At 43.1% G+C, this 24162-nt stretch overlaps 1 protein-coding gene across 1 annotated transcript in view; it reads right to left on the bottom strand.

Moving 5' to 3' along the window:
• Positions 1-15758, bottom strand: part of tecpr2 (tectonin beta-propeller repeat containing 2) — a 32355-nt gene extending 16597 nt beyond the window's left edge. The window contains exons 1-16 of the mRNA XM_072689805.1: positions 15605-15758; positions 13587-13838; positions 13225-13353; positions 12788-12919; positions 11752-11909; positions 10445-10751; positions 9096-9228; positions 8521-8967; positions 6536-7257; positions 5090-5273; positions 4382-4555; positions 3039-3219; positions 2137-2278; positions 1657-1897; positions 1267-1356; positions 934-1167 (exon numbers count right to left, since the gene is read on the bottom strand). Of these exons, the coding sequence (XP_072545906.1) occupies positions 934-1167; positions 1267-1356; positions 1657-1897; positions 2137-2278; positions 3039-3219; positions 4382-4555; positions 5090-5273; positions 6536-7257; positions 8521-8967; positions 9096-9228; positions 10445-10751; positions 11752-11909; positions 12788-12919; positions 13225-13353; positions 13587-13805 (3493 nt within the window). The 5' untranslated portion in view covers positions 13806-13838; positions 15605-15758. The remainder of the gene's footprint in view (positions 1-933; positions 1168-1266; positions 1357-1656; positions 1898-2136; positions 2279-3038; positions 3220-4381; positions 4556-5089; positions 5274-6535; positions 7258-8520; positions 8968-9095; positions 9229-10444; positions 10752-11751; positions 11910-12787; positions 12920-13224; positions 13354-13586; positions 13839-15604) is intronic.
• Between the last annotated feature and the right edge of the window lie 8404 nt (positions 15759-24162).

The raw sequence follows: 24162 nt of genomic DNA, 5'->3' as shown, positions 1-24162 counted from the left end.
CAGGTGCACCACTGACTGAAAACAACCTAGGAAAACGTCAACACTCATTCATTTGTTCATTGCTATCTTGGCAATTAATTGTCAACACAGGCGCGTACAGCTCAACGTGCACACACCTCCGCTTTGCACCACTGACATAACAATCCGCAAGTCAGACCTAGATCTTAAAGGCAATGGCACGAGACACGCTGATTGGTTTATTACACATTACGCCAAACACACACCCCGATTAATTACTAAGAGACTTTTGCGCATTCGAGCCGTGCCAGGCGTACTTTTCCCATTATTATGACAGCAAAGACACGCCCTAAATTAAGCTGCGCGGTGCGCGATTGACGACTTGCCAAAAGGTCGCTAAAATAGGGCCTTGAGTGATTTCACTGCAAGTTGACAGAGTTGAACAGGAACTAGGAGCTGAACTGTCTGGTAGGTCAGTCAGACTGGAGTGTAAGATATTAAGCACTATGGAGCTTAAAACAGTCACTTAAAAAAAACTACCAAACACTGTAAATCAGTTCAGATTTACAGTTTAGATAATAGAAATCATACTGGTGTTTGTCTATTGTTTATTGTAAAAGTTATGGGGCTGCATTATCAAATCAGGAGTTAAAAACAGGACAACCCTTTTATGTACCATTACACCCTTAGTCACAAGGGTAAGAAATGTTCTCTGCCCTCTGAAGGTCTCCACATATCACAAAGCTGATGTAAACCAGGCTGTTGAACACATTCTTCATGTTACTGCTGTTAATCCCCATTACAACAATGTCTTAAACAACCCTCACAATCAACCTGGACACCAAACCCCAAACAGAACATTCCAACAAGCTGATCACCCTTGTAAAGAGCTGGCAGTTTGGCGTGGCGCTAGTCTAAATTCAGCATACATGATTCATTGACGCAGCTCTTTTGTACTTGGAGGTGTCGACATACCGAGCTGGCTGAGGTCCAGTGGCGTCCAGTGCATGCCAGTGGGGCAGCTGGCCGATAGGGTGCGGATGTGGATACGGCCGTGGTGGTCCAGGCCCCAGAGTGCGTCCCGGCACGCGGAGAGCTGGACCATCTCCACGTCAGGGGGAAGCTGGACTGTGTGAGGCCGCATGTGGAGATCTTGGTCCCAAATGCAGAACAAGTCTTTCCTGCTCTGACCCAGCCACAGAAAACTCCCTAAGTACAGAGTGCAGACTTTAGAATTTTCCTCTGTTTGATTCCTTTTCATTGTGTACTTAAAGGTCAAAGGAGATACAGAGACAACAACCCACATACCCTCTTTGCTTGGAACTGCTGATGAAAACACAAAGGCCCATTTAGTAGCAGATGCTGTTCCCCTGGGCACGATAGTCCTCCAGTATGTCCCTGAGGGAACATACCAATAATAACTAATAAGGGTAAAACCAATAATAACTACAAACAATAAAATAAAAAAGCAGCTCGACTGAAACAAACATATGATGGAAAAAAGACCATGTCCAACATGCTCAAGGCAAAAAGCTAGAACACTGCCTTGATGCAAGCCAGTATTTTGTACCCTGCTGTAACACACCTTTTTCAGCTCATGAGCCAGGATGGCCTTTCAAAACAGAAAATGTTGTTCTAACTAGGAAAATGCTGAACTCTGCAGTGCTGGGGTTCACAGAAAAAAAGAGAATGCCATACCAACAAGGCTGCCCTTAGCTACATGGAAGTCATTGCGTCCTGAGGCGATCCACACCCCGCTGCTGTTGGCACTGACCAGGCTGGGCTGGCACTGGGAATGCTGTGAGAGGAAGGCCACGCGCAGCCGCTCAGCCACACGCTCCACAGGGGCCTTGGTGGCTGTGGCGACGGTCTGTGTGGCCTGGATTAGCGTCTGAAACAGGCCGCCCTGCTCAAACACCACGTAGTCTGTGATGCTCACCTATAGGGGATAGTACATCAGACATGTAAGTAACGGTCGATGAAAAGGTTGAAGTGTCATTACAGGTCATAGATCATGCAGGCATGTACTGTGGCTAGCATTATGACACAGGGCTTACAAAATCCCATGCTGAAGTCTTTTTGTAGTACAGTTGTCTCTGACAAATTAAAGAGCATGTCTAATGTGTTCATATGGTCTAAAAAACAACAACAAAAAATTGCGGCTACGTATGCTTGCACCTGCCACCAATGCTCGTCCTCGCCCTGGGGTTTCTTAGTTGTTACCCCTGTCCGGAACCATAGGCTGCCGCTGGTGTCCAAAGCCCACAGCGTGTTATTCTCACCCAAGGCAATGCAGATGGGCTCCAGTCCCTGACTCTCACTGCATGGACACACACACACACACACACACACACAAAGGCAAATTAAAGCCAAACCAGTATAATCAAGGTCATTAAAGTAACAAAGAAAACATGGTCATAGTCTGGTAAGGGCGAGATACTGCTACAACACAATTACATTGCGTCAGAAATCTTACGGTGATATGAAGTCACACTGATATGATCAGTTTTAGCGGCCGTTTGGAAACATACAGTTATTACCCAAAGTACAGCACGTGCTATGATAATGCACTGCCACCAGGCAGCAGTCGTTTTTGCAAGAAGCTTGCATGTTCATTAGTTCATTGCCTTATTTAATTAGTAATTAAAGTTGATTTAACAGTTTAAAAGATTTCATGTTTAAGTGGTAATTAATAAGCAACACATTTAGCCACAAAGAATACTTAGATATAACAATCTTTGGAATCTGATGTTGTCGCAAAGCACCTTTACAGAAACCCAGAAATAAGACAATATCAACAATGTATGTAAACCCAAGTAAGCAAGCCAATGGTGACAGTGGCAAAAAAATCAGTCAAAGCTAAAGGAAGAAACCTTGGGAGGAAGCAAAACTCACAGGATCCATCCTCAAAACCACTTTCCCATCTTAACAACATTAATATATAATTAATAGGAATTATAACCAGAGGGGTGTGCTGTTCTGCAATATTAATAAAAATAATAATAATAATAATAATAATAATAAACATTGTCAGTTGAAGTACACAAAAAAAGGAAAAAAAAGGGTGGAGGCATGAGTACCTGACTTTGTCATACTTCCACTGCTCTCCCTCTGCGCAGTAGCTGCTGAGGCCCTCTCTGTAGAACAAAGCCCTTTGCTCACTGAGGGCCCACACAACACTGCCCCGTGCTGCCATCTGAGCCATGGGGCATGGGCAGTCCACCTTCACTGCCCGCGCACATGGACGGTCCACGCTCAGCCCTGACAGACACACACACACACTAATTACACATGGCAAAATTCTACTGTTTTTAGTTGTTTTTACCTATGCAACAAACCAAAATAAACATTTATTTAAAATAAAAAATTAAATTAGCCTCATTATTCCGGTGCAAAACTAAAGAGGTAAGCTTTGGTTATTGCATAGATTTGACTGCATTGTGTAAAGTCTTTTTTTTTTTTTTGCTAAAAACTATGGCTTCAAGTGTGGATAAGAATAGCTCTCTCATTAATCAAGAATTTTCAGCAGCACCTGGGGTTCAGCACTGTCAGCTACAAGCGCTTTGTGTAAGTACAGGGTACTCTACAGCAAGCTGTCAGAGCCTTCGCTATTCCAAGGGTATGCACCACAGGGTGTTGCATCGTTGTCAGAAATCTGCAGAGAAACTCCGCTAGCAGCATGCAATTAAATTTCTAGGAAGGAGTTTGACGGTGTAGTCATGCTCGCATGATTTGACAGCAAGCCAGTGTGTTTGCAGCAATAATGTGGTTATAGTTAGAGAGCCTTTTGCTGGGGATTTCCATAAACAGAGCTGCGAGGCGTCAGGCACGGCCAGGCTGAGAGCAGCTGCGCTTGATCACGCTCTGCACTGTTATGTAAGGCTCACTGATGCACACAAGACTCGCGCTTAGCCCAGACAACAGCAGACTCCTGCCCTACCCAAACAGACACATTCTTTTTGCTTTCAGTTTACAGCACCAGTAAACTACCATGGTCAAACAGATGTGACCGCCTAGAACATTAGAGTGTGGCCAACTGTACTATTAGTCTAAATTTGGCATTGGGAGGTGGATTTGTCAGAAAAAGCATGTGGTGCCATCTAGTGGTCAACTATTGAGCCACTACGTACCTGATGGTTTGTACCAACACTATGCACCAACTTCTGTCCAGGCTTTCACCATCATTCAGAATTGAGCAACAAAACTACTACTAACACTCTCACAATAGCATTACAAACTTACACTGATCCTTTTTTTTACGGTTACCATTTCAGTATGTTGAAAAGCTTTGAAAGAAGTGTATGTAGAACTGACACACACACACACACACACACACACACACACACACACTTAACGCTTAATACATGAGGCCGTAATCACAATCAGGGTACAGTCATTGCACCATCACACCATCATATCTCACCTGTCTGCAGATAAAGGTCTCCACTGGTTCGGATGATCCAGGCTGTGTCATCACTGAGGGCTACGAAGGCAGTCTCGTCCAGGGCTTTGTACCAGTGCCTTTTGCCTTTGATGGTGACTTTACCGCATGCGTAGGCTGTCATGGTCTTCTGTTCCACCTTCCACAGCAAAGAGCCTAAGAACATACACCAGCATTAGCACCCACAGGTTTTTTCCTCATTTTTGGCCACATTTGGCCTAATTTTTTTTTCCATTTATAGAGAAAGCTAATAAACAAGTGCTTTAATCTAACGTGCATTTGTTTGCTTCTAGGAGTGAGCAATATGGCACAAATATTAAATCACAATACTTAAAGAGCTTTTCATGTATATGCAATATGCTAAGCATATTTTGAGGTTTGTAGATTTTATGTCTTTATCTTTAAGAAATGGAGCAATAATCTCAAATCTGCACTGTGCGTTTACTTATGCTGCCTTTATCTTATTTTTAAATTAGCTGGACAATCTAAAACATTTAAATGTGCCACATATGCAAAATAAAACAAATTATACATACAAAAAAAAAAAAAAAAAGCACAGAAAAGGCACTGTGCAGGAATCTGTCCCTAAATCGGAGAATCGTAGCCGCCCACCCCTGCTACAGCGGGATATAAACATGCGCCAAAGCAAGTGCCGACATGAAGCAACAGACTGGAAAAATCTTGACTGACCTGAGGGGGACAGAGCCACCTGCTGGACATTCTCCTCAAATTTTTGCCAACTCAAACTGCCGTTGGGGAGGCCACTGCAGTACAGGCCTCCTTTGAAGTCCAGGCACCAGATGTGCCGGTCCGTCACCACCAGGCTGAGGATGCCACAGGCTGGCCCAGTATAGCCCATCCAACTCTCAGCCAGCTGCACCAAGAGCACAAAGTGAAGAATTAAACAAAGCATGGGTTCTGTTCACTAGTTCTAAAAAAATTTTACTGCTTATTCTAAACTGTACAAAAGGACTTCACCACCTTCTTCAAAATGGTCATGTAATTATGTCATATTCCCAAGTGGCTTCCAAAAACACATATTCCACAATCCTTTGGTACCTATTCCAAAAGAGCTACAACAAAGAAAGGTGTCCTAGGACTGGACAACTGGGAACTTTCAAGAATGTCTGTTTACTCCGCAGCGACCTTGGCCTTGCCCTCAGGCAGTTATTGCCAGTTACTGTCAGTCAACAACAGGCTCTTGTGTCTTTAAATGGTTAAATATGTATAAATGTAAAACAAAAAAAGCATACCTAAAATAAAATACAAAAAAAAATTATAAAAATGTGAAATCTCACCCTTAAATAATAAAATGGTATCATTACGAGTCTCGCTCAATAACTATTATTGGTAATATGTGATGTGCTAGTCCAGGCAGGGAACCTAACCCCACTCGGGCATGTGGAAGGCTGCAGTCTTACCCACCATGCTTGACCAACCGTGTCAACAGTGACTCATGCACATGCACATCTCCACAACAACGTAGATTTGTTGTGTAAAAAGTGGGGAAAGTGGTGCCTTTTCTGAAAGAACTGCAGGGATGGCAATATTTTTGGTCATGACAGTATAAACACAACACATGTTCAAATGTTTGTGGACACCTCTTTAAATGAACGCATTCAGCTACATTAAGCTGCACCCATTGCACTGACACAAATGCACACACACACAGCTTGTCTAGTCCCTGTAGAGAAGTACTGTCAATAGAATAGGACTCTCTGGAGCAGATACACATAAAACTATAGGCACCATGCCTAATGGCAAGCGTGGGCTAGAGGGATTTAAGCCCCCCCAAGCATTGAGCTTTGGTGCAGTGGAGCTGCCCTGTTTATCCTATTGGGATGAATTAGGAAGGTGGGGGTGAGATGGGGAGGTGATCATGCAACATCCTGACCTCATTAACAGTTTTGTCACTGAATGCAATCAAATCCTTACTGCAATGCACCAAAATCTACTAAGTCTTGAATAGTAGAGTTACTCTAACTTTTTCTTTGATTTAAAAAAAAAAACAAACAATAAATAAGCAGATGTCCTAATACTTTTGTCCGTATAGTGTGTATATGAGTTGGGTAAATTATAAAATGAGGTGCTTTTGTGCAGTTTCCTTTTTACCGACTGGTTCACAATCTTGCTTACCTGGTCTGCTTTGTGGAGCCGTGCCTCGTCCTGCTCTGTCTGATTAGAGGCAGGACCCTGAAGAGTCAGAGTGCTCAGTCCGTCCCCTAGGCTAGCACTTGACAGTATGCCATGTGCATATATGTCCTCCTCGTCACTAGAGGGTGACGGCTCAGGTTCTGGCTCTGGTGAGTAGGCCAGGGGCCTGATAGGGTCATACGGTAAGTCCAAGTCAAAGTCTCTGTGTAAATCCTCTTGCAGAAGTTCAGAGGACTTCTCCTCCATTACAGACTTCTCCTCAGCTGCCTGCACATAGGAGAATGTGCATTCCAGGAGTATGTCCACATCCGGCGTAGCTGCCATTTGTGATTCGCTCTCTGCAAATTCATTGACGGAGTAATCATAAGTCTGGCATTCCATGTCTTGTAGTGGGAGAGATGTCGGGCAAGAGGGCTGAGTGTCTGGTTCTTGGGTTACACAGCTAAGCTCTAAGTCCTGGATCTCATTCTTTTCCTGTTGCTGAAGCAGATCTGGAAGGTTCTGCGCCAGGAATGGCTCTCCGCAGATGGAGCCCTCCTGGTCAGGGGAGCCATTGCTGTGGAGGTCCAGACTGCTACATAGGAGGCTGGTGCGGTCTGAGGGTGGCTCGCTGAGTGGGGTGGGTAGGGCGTCGCTGGCTGTCCCGTCATGGCTAAACATGCCCTCTGACCAGCTGCTGCGCTCGTTTACACGATTCCCACTCTCTACAGAGACACAGGACATATACACATGAGTAAGCAGTACTGCATTACACAAAAAATATATTTACAATGGAACTAATAGAACAGCTAATGATACTTATCAATCGCAAAAAAAGCTTTACAATTTTCTTTTGTTTTGTTTTCATGTGGGGTTTCCAATCTTTCCAGGATCCTTTTAGGACATTTTCTGTGACTTCCATACATGACAACATGCACACAATGACTATAATAATAGCCTTTGAATATCTATTGGTTTTACACATGATTACTGGATGTCCTATTATTCATCTATTATTATATGCAGAATAGTTCCAGCAGATGCAAATTCCCATAAATCGTTTTAGTAGAGTAGACTTTTTAAATTTTTAAATTAATGCCCAGAAATATGTATTCAGCAAATGTGAATCCCTGCAGTGTGTAACCAATCCTGGCTGCTAGACTAGCCACTTATCTATTGGCTCAGTTTTCCTACACCAGAGAATTCCTGTCCCTTTCGGTCAATGAAAAGGACCCCAACAGGGTTTAGTGTCTAGACAGCCTGGTAGCTACTTTGCTTAACTTTTAGCTTGTTGTCCTCTCTATCTTCAAAGTCATTTCTTAGGCTTAAGTAACCCATGGTCTCTGTTGTAATGATAATTAGAAGCAACAAGCAACAAGATATTCCGATTCCTGCCAGTAACATTAGCTATCTAGCTTTCTCCTGCTTCCATCAGCTAGAAATAAAAAAAATGCAAATGTTAAGCAGCTTATCCCAGATACATCACCAGGATGGGGTTTCACTAGTCCTTAAACCAGAAAATCCTGTTCTAGGACACTACTGTGACACCACAGTAAAATGTGAGAAGGCATGTTTACAACAGCTATCATGATGGAGCGTCCCATCAAGTTACCAAATTCCTAAGTATGCACTGCAAGTTAAACTATGGCCCAATTTGCCATATTTATGTGTTTAGGTATGCATCCGTATGGGATTGTGGGCACATCGAACTAAATAAGTATTACTTAAAATGTAAAGAAAATGGTCACACATGCAGTACAATTAATAAAAATGAATAAAATGCTGCTATTTCAGCATAGTTACATTCTTACAAGCGACTGCGTTACACCTAAAAATGCGGTTGATAAACTTGTCTGTCGACAGAGCGACAGACAAAGTGAAAGCAGGTAATGCAATAAACACTGTGTGCAGTTACCTAATCCCCTATTGCAGGGTATCAACCTTGCAAAAACCTAAAGTGCTTAATTGACATGCCCGACTATACTCACCCTGCCTTCTCCTCTTGCCCTTCTTTTTCAGCTTGACTTGTTTGACCACTAGCTCCTGCTGAAAGTCTTCCTGTGTGATGGTGCTATACCGGCTAGAGGACAGCTCTGACACTGAGGCCTCCGTGGCCGGGGTGCTGGCTGTGAAGGCACCCTGGGCGCTTTCCCACGAAGTGACAGAGCTGCTGCGGCTTCGCATGTCCACAGACACCCTCTGCTGGCTCTCCACTTCCTCTGCTACCTCCAATGCCTCGAGCGCCTGGCTAAACTCCTCATGCACCTCCTCAGAGTCCTCAACTTCAGTCCGTTCCTCAGGACTGGGGTCTGACTCCCGCTCTATGATGATGGGCATGGTCCTGATCGGCTGTGCCGTTTCCACAGCGCCATTTGGGGGGAGCAGGATGGTGGGTGTGGAGAGAGGGGAGGTCAGGCGGAAAGAGAGATCCGACACTGGAAAAAAAAAAAAAAAAAGAGAGGACAAGTGTATAATAACTAAAAACTTGGAGTGCTTGCAGAATGGGACTAATGTTTCTAATGTAGTGCTGTGATGTTACTTGAAGCACCAGAGCATTACTTACTGTTGGAGACAAGTCCCTCGGGGCAGTTGGAGATCCGCATAATGTCTCGATCACCTTTTAAAATGAAGATTTCATTCTCCGTGCATGACACAGAAACTATGTCTCCACAGCTTTCCAGGCCACCAATGATGACCTTAAAGTGAATAAATAGATGGAAAAATACAGCAAAACACATTAAATTGGCCTGTTAATATTGATATGATATTAATATCTTCATAATCAAACAAATACTGAGACACTATTTCTTAATCAATCAAAGAATAAAATGTTGAATAATATGCTTTCTAACTCTGAAAACCATACAAAACAAATAGTTCAGCAAAATATCACATTTTCAGACACTTAGCCTTGTAACTAATTAGCCAAGTCATGTTTGGTGCCTGAATTGGCTTCTTTTGGTTTTGAACCAGAGCTAAGATGAATGTAGCCAACAAGTATCCAAAGTTTATAACATCACACGTTAGTATTGCGCAAACTGTACTCGTTAATCATCACTTGCCTCAAACTTTCTAAAAAGTGTGTGTAAAAAAAAAAACAACTGTAAAACGGAGGGGCTTGAAAATGTAGTACTTTGAAGAAAGACATTACTACAATGCGCAGATTTAGGGTGTACTCTAGGAGATCTGTGCCATGCCCAAGCACAGTTCCCCACCCAAAAGGCTGCTGTAATGATATTTAAAAGACAAGCAGCAAGATATTCCATTTCATGGCAGTAACAATAGCAATCTAGCTTCCTTCTGTTTCCATCAGCTAGAAAGAGAAACATAAAAATGTACGTCAGCTCATTCCAGATACATCACCAGGATGGGATTTCCCTAGTCCTTTAACCAGAAACTCCTGTTCTAGCACACTACTGTAGCCATAGTAAAATTTGAGAAGATATGTTTACAACATGGATTGTTCCAATGTTACAATGATTGAGTGTTCTATCAAGTTTACAAAATTGCTAAGTTTATGCATTACTGGATACATTGTGGCCCAACATGCTCCTACTATGAGACAGATACATGTCTGCATCCTTTTCATAAAATTGGAGACGTTTGCCATTATAGCCAAATGCCACTTGTTTACATGTTTAGGAATGCAGCAAATTGTGGGCCAATGCAGATACTGATACATTAGCATTTACAAAATGCAAATAACATGCTTTTTGCATTTATCCTATTTGCATTTGTCCTTGTAAGTGATTAGCCAAGACATGTTTGGTGCCTGAATTAGCTTATTTTGTCTGAATTAGTGTGAATTAGTCTGGTTTGTCTGACTAATGTGATCACTACATACTGTGCCCAATTAATGAGGTACAGGTTTCCATTATATAATTTTAAAGTAGACCCCTCTCTGTCCCATACCTGGTTGGTGCAGTCCACTATGTAGACGCTATACTCATTCCAGCTGAGCACCCAGCCTTCCTTCAGGAAGCAGCTGACCAGGCCCAGCTGCCGCTCTGTGGGCCGGTAAGCGCCAGTGGGGCCTGACCGGGGGAACAGCTGAAACTGAGGCACGTCCTGATTGAAGAGGGGCTTGAGGACGTGGGTCTCTTGTACGCGGCCACGCACATCCGTCCGCCAGAGGCGCAAGCCGGGCCGTGAGGCGTACACCAGTAGGTCACTCTGCTTACACAGGCCAGGTTGGAAACAGGCACCAAACTTGCCGTTGCTGCCCGGGAAAGAGAAGGCAGAGAGTGTGCATTAGGGTTTAGTACACTTAGTTACATGAGGATGTGATGACCATGAAGTCTAAATGGACAGGGATGAAAGCAGCTGGAATGAGCATAAATGGCTATGAACTGCTTTCAATATAATTAAAAGAGAGGTAACCTTTGAGCCACTGGAGTGTGGCTAACAGTCAGACAAAATGCATAATATGCAGCGCTGGTATGAACCTTCATTGATTGAGTTTAATTCAAAATCCACAAATTTAAAACACTGATGATTTCAATAACTTTTAAGGCCGGCCTATTTTAGGAATACTGTAGCAATACAACAAGCTATTTCCAGGGTTGCACAATCCTACAACATTTTCTGAGAGAAGCTAAGGTGTTATATGCTTGCCAAGCACTTTGTTAGGAAGACTTTACTTATACTGGGCTGCCCTTTTGCCTCAGTTGCTTGTGGCATGGATTCTAAAAAAAGCTGGACACATTCCTCTGATATTCTGGACCAAATCTCTACTGTTTTACTGCAGGCATTAGAATACGGGTAACTTGTGACCATGAAAGGATACACGTGTTGAGCAACTGTACTCAAACAGGCAGTGGCCAAAATGGCATGCCTATACCCTCTGCAGCCTTCTTGGCAGACAGAAGTGGTACCCAACGTGGTCTTCCGCTGCTGTTGCCTAACTGCGGCAAGGTCCTACGTGTCAAGCATCCTGACTGAGTGGTTATCAGAGTTACCAAAGTCTTTCTATCAGCTTGAACCAGTCTCACCATTCTCCGTCAACCTCTCTCTTTAACAAGGCAATTCCATCTGCAGAACTGAGGCTCACTTGTGTTTTTTTTCCTTTGTCTAATAAAGTGCTTGCTGTGTATGTTACAAGAACGAAAAAGCTCCTCATGTTCATGTGGTTTTACATTTATATGGTAGACGACTTCATGATGAACATGCAAGCAAAAACGGGAACAGGTGCGTTTTGACAGTGCTGTTAATGCAATTACCTTTTTCTGGGTTTGGTGCCAAGCTGCTGAAGAGCTTGCTCTTGAGTGTAGAAAAGAAGAGAGCGCTGACAGGTAGAAACCAGAAGAACTTTCTGACTGTACTCCAGCTGAACTACAGCTGAGGGCTCTTCCAACAGCACCACAGGGTTACACACACCCTGAAACAAACACACACATATTTCAGACTTGGTAAGGAATCCAAAACCATTTTAATGGTTTATACAAACTTGCCTAATCATGCTAAACCCCTACATCTGAAAAATGCAGTACAATATTATAACTATAAAATAACACTTAACTAAATTATGAAAGCAACTACATCTTATCTATATTACTTTTGTCCCCTGCCTTCACCAACAGAAATATTAATTTGTAACACAAATCAGTCTATATTCTGTTGAACTCTGTGAGACTATCTGTGGCTCATGAAATTATTGTGGCATTGACATCAAAACAGTAAATAATAAATAAAGCTGCTGATCCCAACAGTCTTTAACATGACAGAAGGCTCTCCTCTAATCCAGGATTACTTTATAGATAAATAGTAAAACACTGCCCACTGCTGGCTAAACCTGGTTTTATAACTTTTGTTGTTATCTCTGGTTTTGTCTTTCCAGAGATATCTGAGGAGCCTCAGTCTGATATTTAGTAGAGTCAAGGTGAGAACAAATAGCATAGACCTAGCAAAACTAGTTGTCTTGAATTAAGTTTGGTCTAGCCTGTTAGGAATTAAAAACTGCAGCAATACCAGGACATTTATGGAGAAGACTAGTGTGGTCCAATGGGCTTAACCACTAACGGCGTACTGACCAACACTTCAAATTTAAGTAATTAGTAAGTCATTATCTGAGATCCCTGAGATTGTTACGAAAGGTTGGCCCAGACACCAAACAACCCCTCCAAATCATATGACTGGATTATAACAGACACTCTTAATATGCGCTGCTTCCAACACATTTGCCACTAATCAGTCACGCTAATGAATATTCCTATCTATGATAAAAACTGTGCTTTAGCCATAATAGAAGAGTCCCACCTGGTCTAGGTCCACAGCAGAATAGACCACTTTCCCCTTGTCATCGCCAGAGAAGAGCTTCATGCCATTAGGGCTCCATGCTAACGCTGTAATTGTGCTCTTGTGAAGTCCGACCACATCAAACCGTCTCAGCTGCAAGCAGAATATTAAAAGCTGGTAATGACGAATTTTCATATTATTGAAAGCATATAATCTTCTTCGAACCAAATAGCGACCCAGTGACATTAGTAATTGACCATACCCACCCAGGACTAAGATCCTGCTAGTTTTGTATACCTGTAAATAAAATACCATCTGCTTTTGAAACCTACAAGTCTTTACAGTATTGCTACATGTGAACATATATCAGTACTGCAGTGAAGAAACGGCAACCCTTAGTAAAAATGAGAACATAAACCTAATTAAACTTCTACTAAATGACACTTCTTCAGATGCACCTGTTTGTTCCTGCCTGGCAGCTGCGACACCAGCTGAAAGAGAGCAACTCGGCCAGATGCTGTACCCACTGCCACCAGATCGTCAAAGCAACTTAGCAGCTTCACTACAGTGATGGCCTCACTTTTTCCCTATTAGAGCAGACACACAACACAACAGGTTCACGGAACTTACATTGCTTACATTAAGAATGTCAGACATTCTGCAAAGTTTAGCATTAAACCACCTCCTTAGCTAAACAGCAAGGCGTTCATCAGCTGAATTTTGTGTATTAGAGAAAGGAAAACTCTGCCAGACTGTGGCCTTTAACAGCACTGGCTGAAGTAGTGAACAAGCGTGAAGATGCGAGTGAAAATGGATGTACCTCCAAGTTGTATTTGTTCATCTGGCTCACTCGCCGGCAGTACAGATACAGCATTCCAATACTGCTTCCCACAGCTATGAAGTCACTGTTGCTGTCCAGAGCTGTGAGATAGACCAGAACCGAGCGGAAGCCCTTTTGGACTTTCGCAGGAATGCCGTTGAGCAGGTAGTAGAGGGGACAGAACTCCCGCAAGGGCACGGAAGGCTGAAGGTTCGCCATGTCCGTGTGACGGCCTAAAGAGCCTGGTGTGTACTGTAAACAGAACCAGAACAGTGTGTATTCAGCGTGTGTTCATTACTGAGCTGAGTAACTTTCACTCTACAGTCAACATTTAATCAGAGCTGGGTTTCTCCCAAGCATCTTTGGCTAAAATGCTTTTGGGGAACACAGCTCTAAACAGGGGTCAGAGTTAAGGGTCAGCCATGTTATGTTGTCCATGGAGCAAAGAGGGTTGTACAAAGGCCCAACCCATCGAACCCACTGATCAATAACCTAGCATTCTAACCCCTGAGCCACCATTGCCCCACTTTAACAAAATCTGTGTATCTATTATCACTTAGCAGATGTTCTTACCCAGAGGGACTCACAAAAGTTATTTGCTGTTCACTCATAAGATACCTTTATCTAATTTGTATAGACTGTGATCCAAAAGATACCTCTAAGCTTAGACATTACTAAATACAAAAGTCAGTAAGGAGACCACAATATTTGATACTACACTTCTCTTAAGGGGGTCTTCAGTCTGCGTTCAAAGACAGCGAGTGACTCTGCCATTCGGACACCCAAGGGAAGTTTGTTCCACCACTTCGGTGCCAGGAACTAGAAAAAAACCTGGATGCTTGTCTTCCTTGGATCTTAAAGGATGGCGGGTCGAGCCGAGCCGTACTTGAAGCTCGAAGGGCTCTTGGTACAGATCAGCTTTTGACCATTGCCATCAAGTACAGAGAGGCCGGTCCATTCTTGGCTTTGCATCAGGGTTTGAATCTGATGTGGGCAGCAGCTACAGGAAGCCAGTGAAGAGATTGCAGCAAAGGATCTACATGGCTGAACTTGATCATGACATGTGTCCACTCACATACGTCAAAAAGAGCTGCTTGAGCTCCTTTTACTGGAAAAAATGGGTTTAGGTCCTGTGTCCTTACAGAGAGAGACAGATAAGCATCGGCTAGCTAATTCAGTTTAGATATCCTGCACTAAGCATCCGATAATAGCTAGTGATGTGATCAATACTAAATACCTGAGGCTACACGGTTCAGCTTGTCAGCTTGACAAACGACGAGTGTCGTTCTTCTAAAAATAGGACAGAGCTAGTAGTAATTACATTCATTCTGACATTAACGTTAGAGAAACAAGTTATCCAGCTACTGAGCAAATTTCTTCCAACTGTGGCTAATCACCAACTGGTCAGAACATTGAGGGAACTGAGCCTGCTGCAGTAACACCAGTCCATCACATACTGACCGAAGGGCTCAAGAAAAATAAAGCCTGACAATAACATCAGGCTGTCTCAGATGAGTCCAGTAGGAGAGAGGTGTGGTACCAAGCTGGTCAAGCTAGCTAGCTAGCTGTCAAATCGGTGGGCTGTTCGGGAAAACACCCCACCCCCAAATTCAACCATAAGCAAACAGCCCTCTTAACACAAATCTGACTAATCTTCCCCAGAAAGCCCCCTTCATATTCCTAGCTAGCTAACGCTGTGTTATGGTAGCTAGATATCTAGCTAGCTAAGTGTCTCCATGGCGCAAACAACAAACACTTCGTTAGCTCATGATAAGTAAACGTAATACTCATAATTACTAACACGTGAGAGCTTATTTAGGGATGTTCACAGTGACCTCTGACACAGCAAAGTCTTGCTTTGCCGGCCGAAGAGATATCAGACTAAAGAAGTTGTCTTGAACAACAGCGTTCTCAGTTTAAGGAGAAGGCAGGCTAGCCACTTAGCTAGCTAGCAGCAGCAGGCTAGCCTGTCAGTGGCGAGCAACTGACGGGTCATTCAGAGAGCCTGTAAAACCTACCACAGTCAGCTTTCACTGCCGCAGACAGCTTCTCCTATTACGGTACGAAAAAGAGCAGTGCTGGTGTTAAATTCTCCGGCTGACACCAATGTTTTGACATATGACAAGAATAAATAATAGACATGTCTGCTCTTGTTGACGTTCTCCGAGGACTTCTTCCCTGTAACGCGTGAAAGAGAAAGTCGACCACACCGCCGCCCACTGTGGAGGAGCCGTGGAGCGACCCTGAGGACAGCAGAGCCAGGCTGACCAGAGCACAGTCCGGCCGGGACATCGCCAATAAACACACGCTCAAGTAAGATTTATTATTTTAGCCTAACAGTGACTTAAATACAATGTATATAAAAACGTTTTAATCAGCAGGGGTGTTTTTCTTTTAATAAAACACACACACACACACACTCACACACACAAAAAGTATTATTAATTTATTCGTTTTTTTTAATCCATTTTTTAAAATCCAAAATTAAAATATGTAAAACTGCAGTGCTGCAGAGCTGCAGAGCTTTTTACATCCACCAGCATAAATCTAAATCTACCTCAGCCTAGTCCAGTAATAAGAATCCACCACACGAAACTGACATACCGTGAACCTCCAATACTGTGTCTGTGTCTTTCTTCAAAAGAAAATCCAGAATAACCAAAACAGCCCATTTCCGAAACCCGCATCAGTCTTGGTCAAATCCCGTTTTCACAAGGAGCACACTGTTATTCAAAATTCTGAAGTTAATTGCCGTACTATGCACACAGACTCATCACATGGGCAAACACCTGTCAAGGGCAACAGGTGAGCTCTGCAGTTTTGGAGGAGTGAGAATAAGAGGAGGAGGACGGGGAGGACGAGGATGAGGGGGGCCAAGGACCGTAATCTCTGATGAATACAGTAGTACAGTAGTGCCTGTGGACTGTTCTGTAGGACTGTAAAATAAATGATGCTTCAGGTATTTGGGAAATGTATTTCTACTTTGAATTCCTACACAGTATTTACAGTATTTTACTATTTGTATAGCAAACCTGAAAGATTACCAACACAAAGTGGACGGGAACGTCTTCTGTCTGCAGAACAGGAAACCGAAATCATGAACATGATCCTAGAAAATAACGCTGTAACATTACAGCAAATACAAAGAAAAATAATAGAAAACTATGAGATATTTTTAAAATATTGAGAGAGTAAGCTTATTAATGCTGGACCGTGTCTTGGGCTGAAATAATCTGAGGATGAAGTAGGTCTACAGGGTGCCATTTGAAAGCAATTCAGAAAGAGTCAAAGAATTGTGATATAACTATGTGCAAGTAAGTCCTATACAATCCCACAATTGATGCATACTTTTAACACTGTATACATGATGCATATTTCAGTATTGTAATCATAATGTTTGAGCTTTACAATACTGACCACTCTATTTCTAATACTGTCATGTGTGTTTCAGAGAGTCCTTGAGCTAGAGGGGGCTGCAGTCGAGCACCAGTTTATCTTCTTTGATGAGGTTGGCTCCAACCTCACAAAAGGACAAAGGAGGGGAAGGAATGCCATAGTTTTCTTCTGTATACAGTAAGTTTTTTTATGTAGACCACTGTATGCGTAACTTTGTGTTGATTGGGATGTACTGTGTACATTGTTTTTGTGGGGAAAAGAAAATAGATTTGTTATCGTGTTTTTGTGTGTTCTGAGTATAAAAACAATATTCTAAAATATTTCACAAAACACTTATGTATGTACTGTCTGTAGTAAGTGTACCACTAAACAAAAACCAGGCCTAAGTCATTTTGATGAATGGAGAAGAAGTGTTTTACATTGAGCACACCAGTGTTCACCAATGTTCATTCTTATGAATGTCTATTCATTTGACGGTTTGTGTGTGTAATCTGAAAACACAATACCATGTTGAGAAGAGATATTTTGAGAATTAAGAGAATTGAGGGGCTTTGCCCATTGTGTGTGTGTTTTTTTATTTGTGTGGAGAGCTCTGAGAGTATGAGACTCATGCTTTCAGAAAATGTGTAGAAACAATCGAGAAAAACTGTGTTGCCATTTCATGCCATTTCATGAGGAAGCTAGCTAAAGCTGGGAAAGTGAGCAGGCATCTGTGCATAGCTCTCCTTTTTTGAAAGTATGCTCCCTCCAAAACGAACTGTCTGTACCTCAGCTGCCGTCCACACGGAAGCTAAACACACATTAAAAGAGGAACTCAAAAGTGCCCCACAAGCAAGCTAAACCCGAGGAAGTGAGCGGATGTTAAGTGGGTGTTATCAGCTAGGCTGGTGGACCAGCATCGATTTCTTCAGCTAGCTGAACACGGGACAACACACCAGATGAACGCCTTGAGGACACAATGTCTTGTTAGAGGAAGAGGAGGAGCAGGGGTGCAGTGTGTTAGTGATGGAGATGAGGAGCAGGAGTGCAGTGTGCTGGTGATGAAGATGAGATGAGGAGCAGGGGTGCAGTGTGTTAGTGATGAAGATGAGGAGCAGGAGTGCAGTGTGTTGGTGATGAAGATGAGGAGCAGGAGTGCAGTGTGTTAGTGATGAAGATGAGGAGCAGGAGTGCAGTGTGTTGGTGATGACGATGAGGAGCAGGAGTGCAGTGTGTTGGTGATGATGATGAGGAGCAGGGGTGCAGTGTGTTAGTGATGAAGATGAGGAGCAGGGGTACAGTGTGTTAGTGATGAAGATGAGGGGCAGGGGTGCAGTGTGTTAGTAATGAAGATGAGAAGCAGGAGTGCAGTGTGTTAGTGATGATGATGAGATGAGAAGCAGGGATGCAGTGTGTTAGTGATGAAGATGAGGAGCAGGGGTGCAGTGTGTTAGTGATGAAGATGAGAAGCAGGAGTGCAGTGTGTTAGTGATGATGATGAGATGAGAAGCAGGAGTGCAGTGTGTTAGTGATGAAGATGAGGAGCAGGGGTGCAGTGTGTTAGTGATGAAGATGAGGAGCAGGGGTACAGTGTGTTAGTGATGAAGATGAGGAGCAGGGGTACAGAGTGTTAGTGACGAAGATGAGAAGCAGGGATGCAGTGTGTTAATGATGAAGATGAGAAGCAGGAGTGCAGTGTGTTAGTGATGAAGATGAGAAGCAGGAGTGCAGTGTGTTAGTGATGATGATGAGATGAGAAGCAGGAGTGCAGTGTGTTGGTCATGATGATGAGGAGCAGGGGTGCAGTACGTTGGTGATGAAGATGAGAAGCAGGGATGCAGTGTGTTAGTGATGAAGATAAGAAGCAGGAGTGCAGTGTGTTAATGATGAAGATGAGAAGCAGGTGTGCAGTGTGCAGTGTGTTAGTGATGATGAGGAGCAGGAGTGCAGTGTGTTAGTGATGAAGATGAGGAGCAGGAGTGCAGTGTGTTAATGATGAAGATGAGGAGCAGGAGTGCAGTGTGTTGGTGATGAAGATGAGAAGCAGGGATGCAGTGTGTTAGGGATGATGATGAGGAGCAGGGGTGCAGTGTGTTAATGATGAAGATGAGAAGCAGGAGTGCAGTGTGTTGGTGATGAAGATGAGGAGCAGGGGTGCAGTGTGTTGGTGATGAAGATGAGGAGCAGGGGTGCAGTGTGTTAGTGATGAAGATGAGGAGCAGGGATGCAGTGTGTTGGTGATGAAGATGAGGAGCAGGGGTGCAATGTGTTAGTGATGAAGATGAGGAGCAGGGGTACAGTGTGTTAGTGATGATGAGGAGCAGGGGTGCAGTGTGTTAATGATGATGAGGAGCATGGGTGCAGTGTGTTAATGATGAAGATGAGGAGCAGGAGTGCAGTGTGTTGGTGATGAAGGTGAGAAGCAGGGATGCAGTGTGTTAATGATGAAGATGAGAAGCAGGAGTGCAGTGTGTTGGTGATGAAGATGAGGAGCAGGGATGCAGTGTGTTGGTCATGAAGATGAGGAGCAGGAGTACAGTGTGTTGGTGATTACAATGAGGAGCAGGCATGCAGTGTGTTAGTGATGATGAGGAGCAGGAGTGCAGTGTGTTAGTGATGAAGATGAGGAGCAGGAGTGCAGTGTGTTAATGATGAAGATAAGGAGCAGGAGTGCAGTGTGTTGGTGATGAAGATGAGGAGCAGGGGTGCAGTGTGTTGGTGATGAAGATGAGGAGCAGGGGTGCAGTGTGTTAGTGATGAAGATGAGGAGCAGGGATGCAGTGTGTTGGTGATGAAGATGAGGAGCAGGGGTGCAGTGTGTTGGTGATGAAGATGAGGAGCAGGGGTGCAGTGTGTTAGTGATGAAGATGAGGAGCAGGGGTGCAATGTGTTAGTGATGAAGATGAGGAGCAGGGGTACAGTGTGTTAATGATGATGAGGAGCATGGGTGCAGTGTGTTAATGATGAAGATGAGGAGCAGGAGTGCAGTGTGTTGGTGATGAAGGTGAGAAGCAGGGATGCAGTGTGTTAATGATGAAGATGAGAAGCAGGAGTGCAGTGTGTTGGTGATGAAGATGAGGAGCAGAGATGCAGTGTGTTGGTCATGAAGATGAGGAGCAGGAGTACAGTGTGTTGGTGATTACAATGAGGAGCAGGCGTGCAGTGTGTTAGTGATGATGAGGAGCAGGAGTGCAGTGTGTTAGTGATGAAGATGAGGAGCAGGAGTGCAGTGTGTTAATGATGAAGATGAGGAGCAGGAGTGCAGTGTGTTGGTGATGAAGATGAGGAGCAGGGGTACAGTGTGTTAGTGATGAAGATGAGGAGCAGGAGTGCAATGTGTGTTAGTGATGAAGATGAGGAGCAGGAGTGCAGTGTGTTGGTGATGAAGATGAGGAGCAGGGGTGCCTTTTTTTACATTATCTGAACACATCATTATTAATAGAACCATTTTGGAGATACAAGGTTAAATTCACAATGAAGAAGGTTAAAGGCTGTGGTGATGAGCTTCTAGCTAGGTTTCATCCCATAGATACTGTCTCCTTATTTGCCTCCTCTTTCTTTGTTCTCCCTGCTACTTTATCATGGCCGTCTTGTGCCTTTGTGGTCATTTAGCAATTCAAATTCAACTGCCGTTCTACCTGCCATCTCCCAGCCAATTGTGGTGCAGTTGAACAAGACTGTGACTGTTACTGTCATTACATCATCCGTCCTTGTCCTGCTTGGCTCAGCAACAGCCTGCCTGAAGGACAAACAATCTTTGAAGAGGCACTGGAGCTCAGTCATACCCCACTTAGAAATCTTACTTTGTGCTGAACACATTACCCTACAGAGTAAATCAGGAACTGCATATACGTGTGTGTAGATATATACAAGCTCATATGTATACCAGTAAGCGGGTGGTTTTAATGTTATGCCGGTGGTTTTAATGTTATGGCTGATTGGTGAACGTAAGGTTAACCTGCTTAAACACCTGCTTATTATTGTGGAGGTCCCCTTCCTGCCACCAAATCAGCTCTGACCTCATGGAGGAACAGACTCCACAGGACCTCTGAAGGTGTCCTCTGAAATGTGGCACCTAAGCAACAGATCCTTTGAAAGCAAGTCCTGTGAGTTGTGTGGTGGGACCTCTATGGATTGCATCAGTTGCCCTAATTGGAGCACTTTTGCTAGGTACTGACGACTGCGTACCGGGAGCACCCCACAAGATCTGCTGTTTTGGAGATGTCCTGCCATTGCCAAAGTCACTCAGATTCAAACCTCATCGAATGTTGCTGATCATTTGCTGCCTAATAGGAATTTCCTACGCTTTGACAGGCGCCGTTGCAACCAGATAATCAATATTATTTATTTTACCTGTCAGTGGTTGTAATGATATGGCTGACCAGTGCATTGTGTATCCTGTACCAGTATCCTGTTTCTTTCAGTGATATGTGTGAGAGAAATGAATAGATAACGCAGTCGGGTCAGCAGCATGTAATGGAACTGAATGGGCAATAGGTGGCACTATGAGAAAGAGATTTAAGCCGCTCTTAAGCAGAAAGCAGAACCCCCCCAGCTTTTTCCTTATTCTTTTGTACAAGTCTGTCCAAAACAGTGTAATTATTAGTGCTGTGTTGACTGCCACTGTATGTAAAGCGTATTGCTGCATGTAAATGTAACTATTGTAACTGTTTATTACTTATTTATTTATCTAATTTGTCTATTTATTTGTTTTAATGTTCCCTTTTTCATGCTTTGCTTTTTGTAATATACGTATTACAGCTAGCTCAGTGGTCGCCAGGCTAGCTTAGTTGGTAGAGCATGAGACTCTTAATCTCAGGGTCGTGGGTTCATGTCCCACATGGTAGCTCAGCAGTTAGAGCACTGGGCTATTAATACCTTGGCTCGGCCACTGTGTGGGCCCTCGAGCAAGGCCCTTCACCCTCTCTGATGCCTGGGTGCCGCAGCGATGGCTACCCACTGCTCTGGGCATGTGTGCTCCCTGTCACTGTGTATGTTTGATCACTAGTGTGTATGTGTGTGTTCACTGCATGGATGGGTTTGTGTCCAACAAAAAAGGTTAAATTGAAGTCTTGAATTTAGTTGTGTTCTGAATCTTTGAAAGTAAAATCCAACCAAATACATTCCTGAAAGAGTAATACATGTATGAAATGACAGAATCAGAGATGCTCTAGTATACAGCATGCAAGGCGTTGGGCAGCATGTCTGTTACTGTGAGTAGCTTTGAGTATTCTGATTCTGATTCTGATTCTGATTCTGAGTAGAAGATGAACCTACAGCCATCATTAGTAAAGGCCAGCTGGTGCAACATTCAAAGCTTTATAAATACTCTGACTCCTCAAACCTTCTCCCAACAGTCAGCAGCTATGGGCGCAGAACATTAAAATAACTGATGCACACCAGGCAGGAGACGTTCTTTGAGAAGAAGATGGCAAAGTATTTTCAGGTAGTCATTTCCTTAGTTCCCAACATAGTGTAAGAAAGAGCAGTTAACAGGATCCAGAACACCGAAACAGAGGTAAAGCTGAGGTCTGGAAGACCAAGAAATCATCCTTAGAGAACTGTTTGTAGGATTGCTAGACTCCATGTCTGACCGCAAAATATATTGAGGAAGATTTAGCAGACTCTGGAGTCTGTGGACTGTTCTACTGTGCAGCAACACCTGTAGAAATGTGGCTTTCACTGAAGATTCATGCAAGATTCACGCAAATCTCAGCGTGAGATGTTTTCAAAAGAACGTCTAAACAAGCCTGATTCAATGAAATACCAGTAAATTTTGGAAGCAGACATCACAACAACTATAAAAGGGTGAAGATGAAAAGAAGAAGGTTTTAACAGCTGGACAATGATCCTAAACACACCTCAAAATCCACAGTGGACAATGTTAAGAGGCACAAGCTGAAGGTTTTGCTATGGCCTTTACAGTCCTCCCACCTAAACACCAGCACAAATGTGTGGATAGCCCTGCAGAAGAGCAGTGCATGCAAGACAGCCCAAATGTCTCATAGAACTTGAGGTCTTTCTGAAAAGGATGAATGGGAGACAGTCCCTCAAATAAGAACTGAAAGATTCTTGCCATAGGAGGTGTTACTAAGTACTCCATTAATATTACCCTAACATTACCCTTAGCTCAAATAATGTTCATTTAATGATTATTTAGTATAATACAAATTCAGCCTTTTAGGTCATTTACTTATGATGATTCACTTATTTTTCACAAAATGAAAAAAAAATGTTTTTTTACTGTTGTTTTTATGTTGTTATCATTTTTATTTATTCCCATTTTTTTAGACTTCTTTACTTACATTGTATTTGGGCTCAAATAGTTGGCACCTCCACTTTTGTACCCCATTTTATGGTACGAACTCTCAACTGATGGCTATAGAAGCCATCAGTTGAGCCTCAGTTGACTCTCACCCTCACCTTTTATTAGTTTATCATTATGATTAGAATATTTCATGAGATTTCATGATCATCTTCACTTTTTGGTACTGACCATTAAGGGTCCCCAAATTCTGCTTTGAGCCCTTTTTAATTTTTTCATTTTATTTCTTTTTTAAAAATTCTTTTTTTGCTTAAAATATATGAAGAATTTGTAACCTTATGTCTTTTGGAAATCAGCTCATCTTTTGCTCACCTGACTGGTGCCTCCTAATGCTGTTACATACAGCGGGCTTTCCGCCAGTGCTAGTGCTTTCAGTGACTTGAACAAACCATCAGTATTGACTGATGTTATATAGAATAATCAGCTTTGGATTGTTAACCACTTGCCAAACATGTGGCACCATTAAATGTATGATTAAGACCTTTGGGCCAACAAATGGCTGGTGGATTAATAGGCCTGTGTGATATAAAGAAATGGACCCTGCGTTGTAGTATTTGTAAACACATTAAGGCTTAATATGATGATGGGCAGCCTGACAGTGAAACACAACATTTAGTATCTAGGCTTTCATGGGAAGAGTGACTCTGCATGCTAACGTGTATTGATTGGGCTTTTTTATTGACAAAGAGCAATCACAAGTAAACCAAGTTTGATTGATCCAGGGAGTAGGGAAGGTGATGTCACTGCTTGTTATTAATGGGTTGTCAGTTATTCTTCTATTAATGTATTTGACAGCAAGTAATGGTCCATGAAGCACTTCTGGCTTGTCTGCAGCACATAGGCTGGTTAAAGGTTAAGTTTGTTTCATTATAGGCA

This window comes from Salminus brasiliensis, chromosome 10 (assembly GCF_030463535.1).
Source record: "Salminus brasiliensis chromosome 10, fSalBra1.hap2, whole genome shotgun sequence".
Lineage (NCBI taxonomy): Eukaryota > Metazoa > Chordata > Actinopteri > Characiformes > Bryconidae > Salminus > Salminus brasiliensis.
This window is presented reverse-complemented; position numbering and strand designations above follow the sequence as displayed.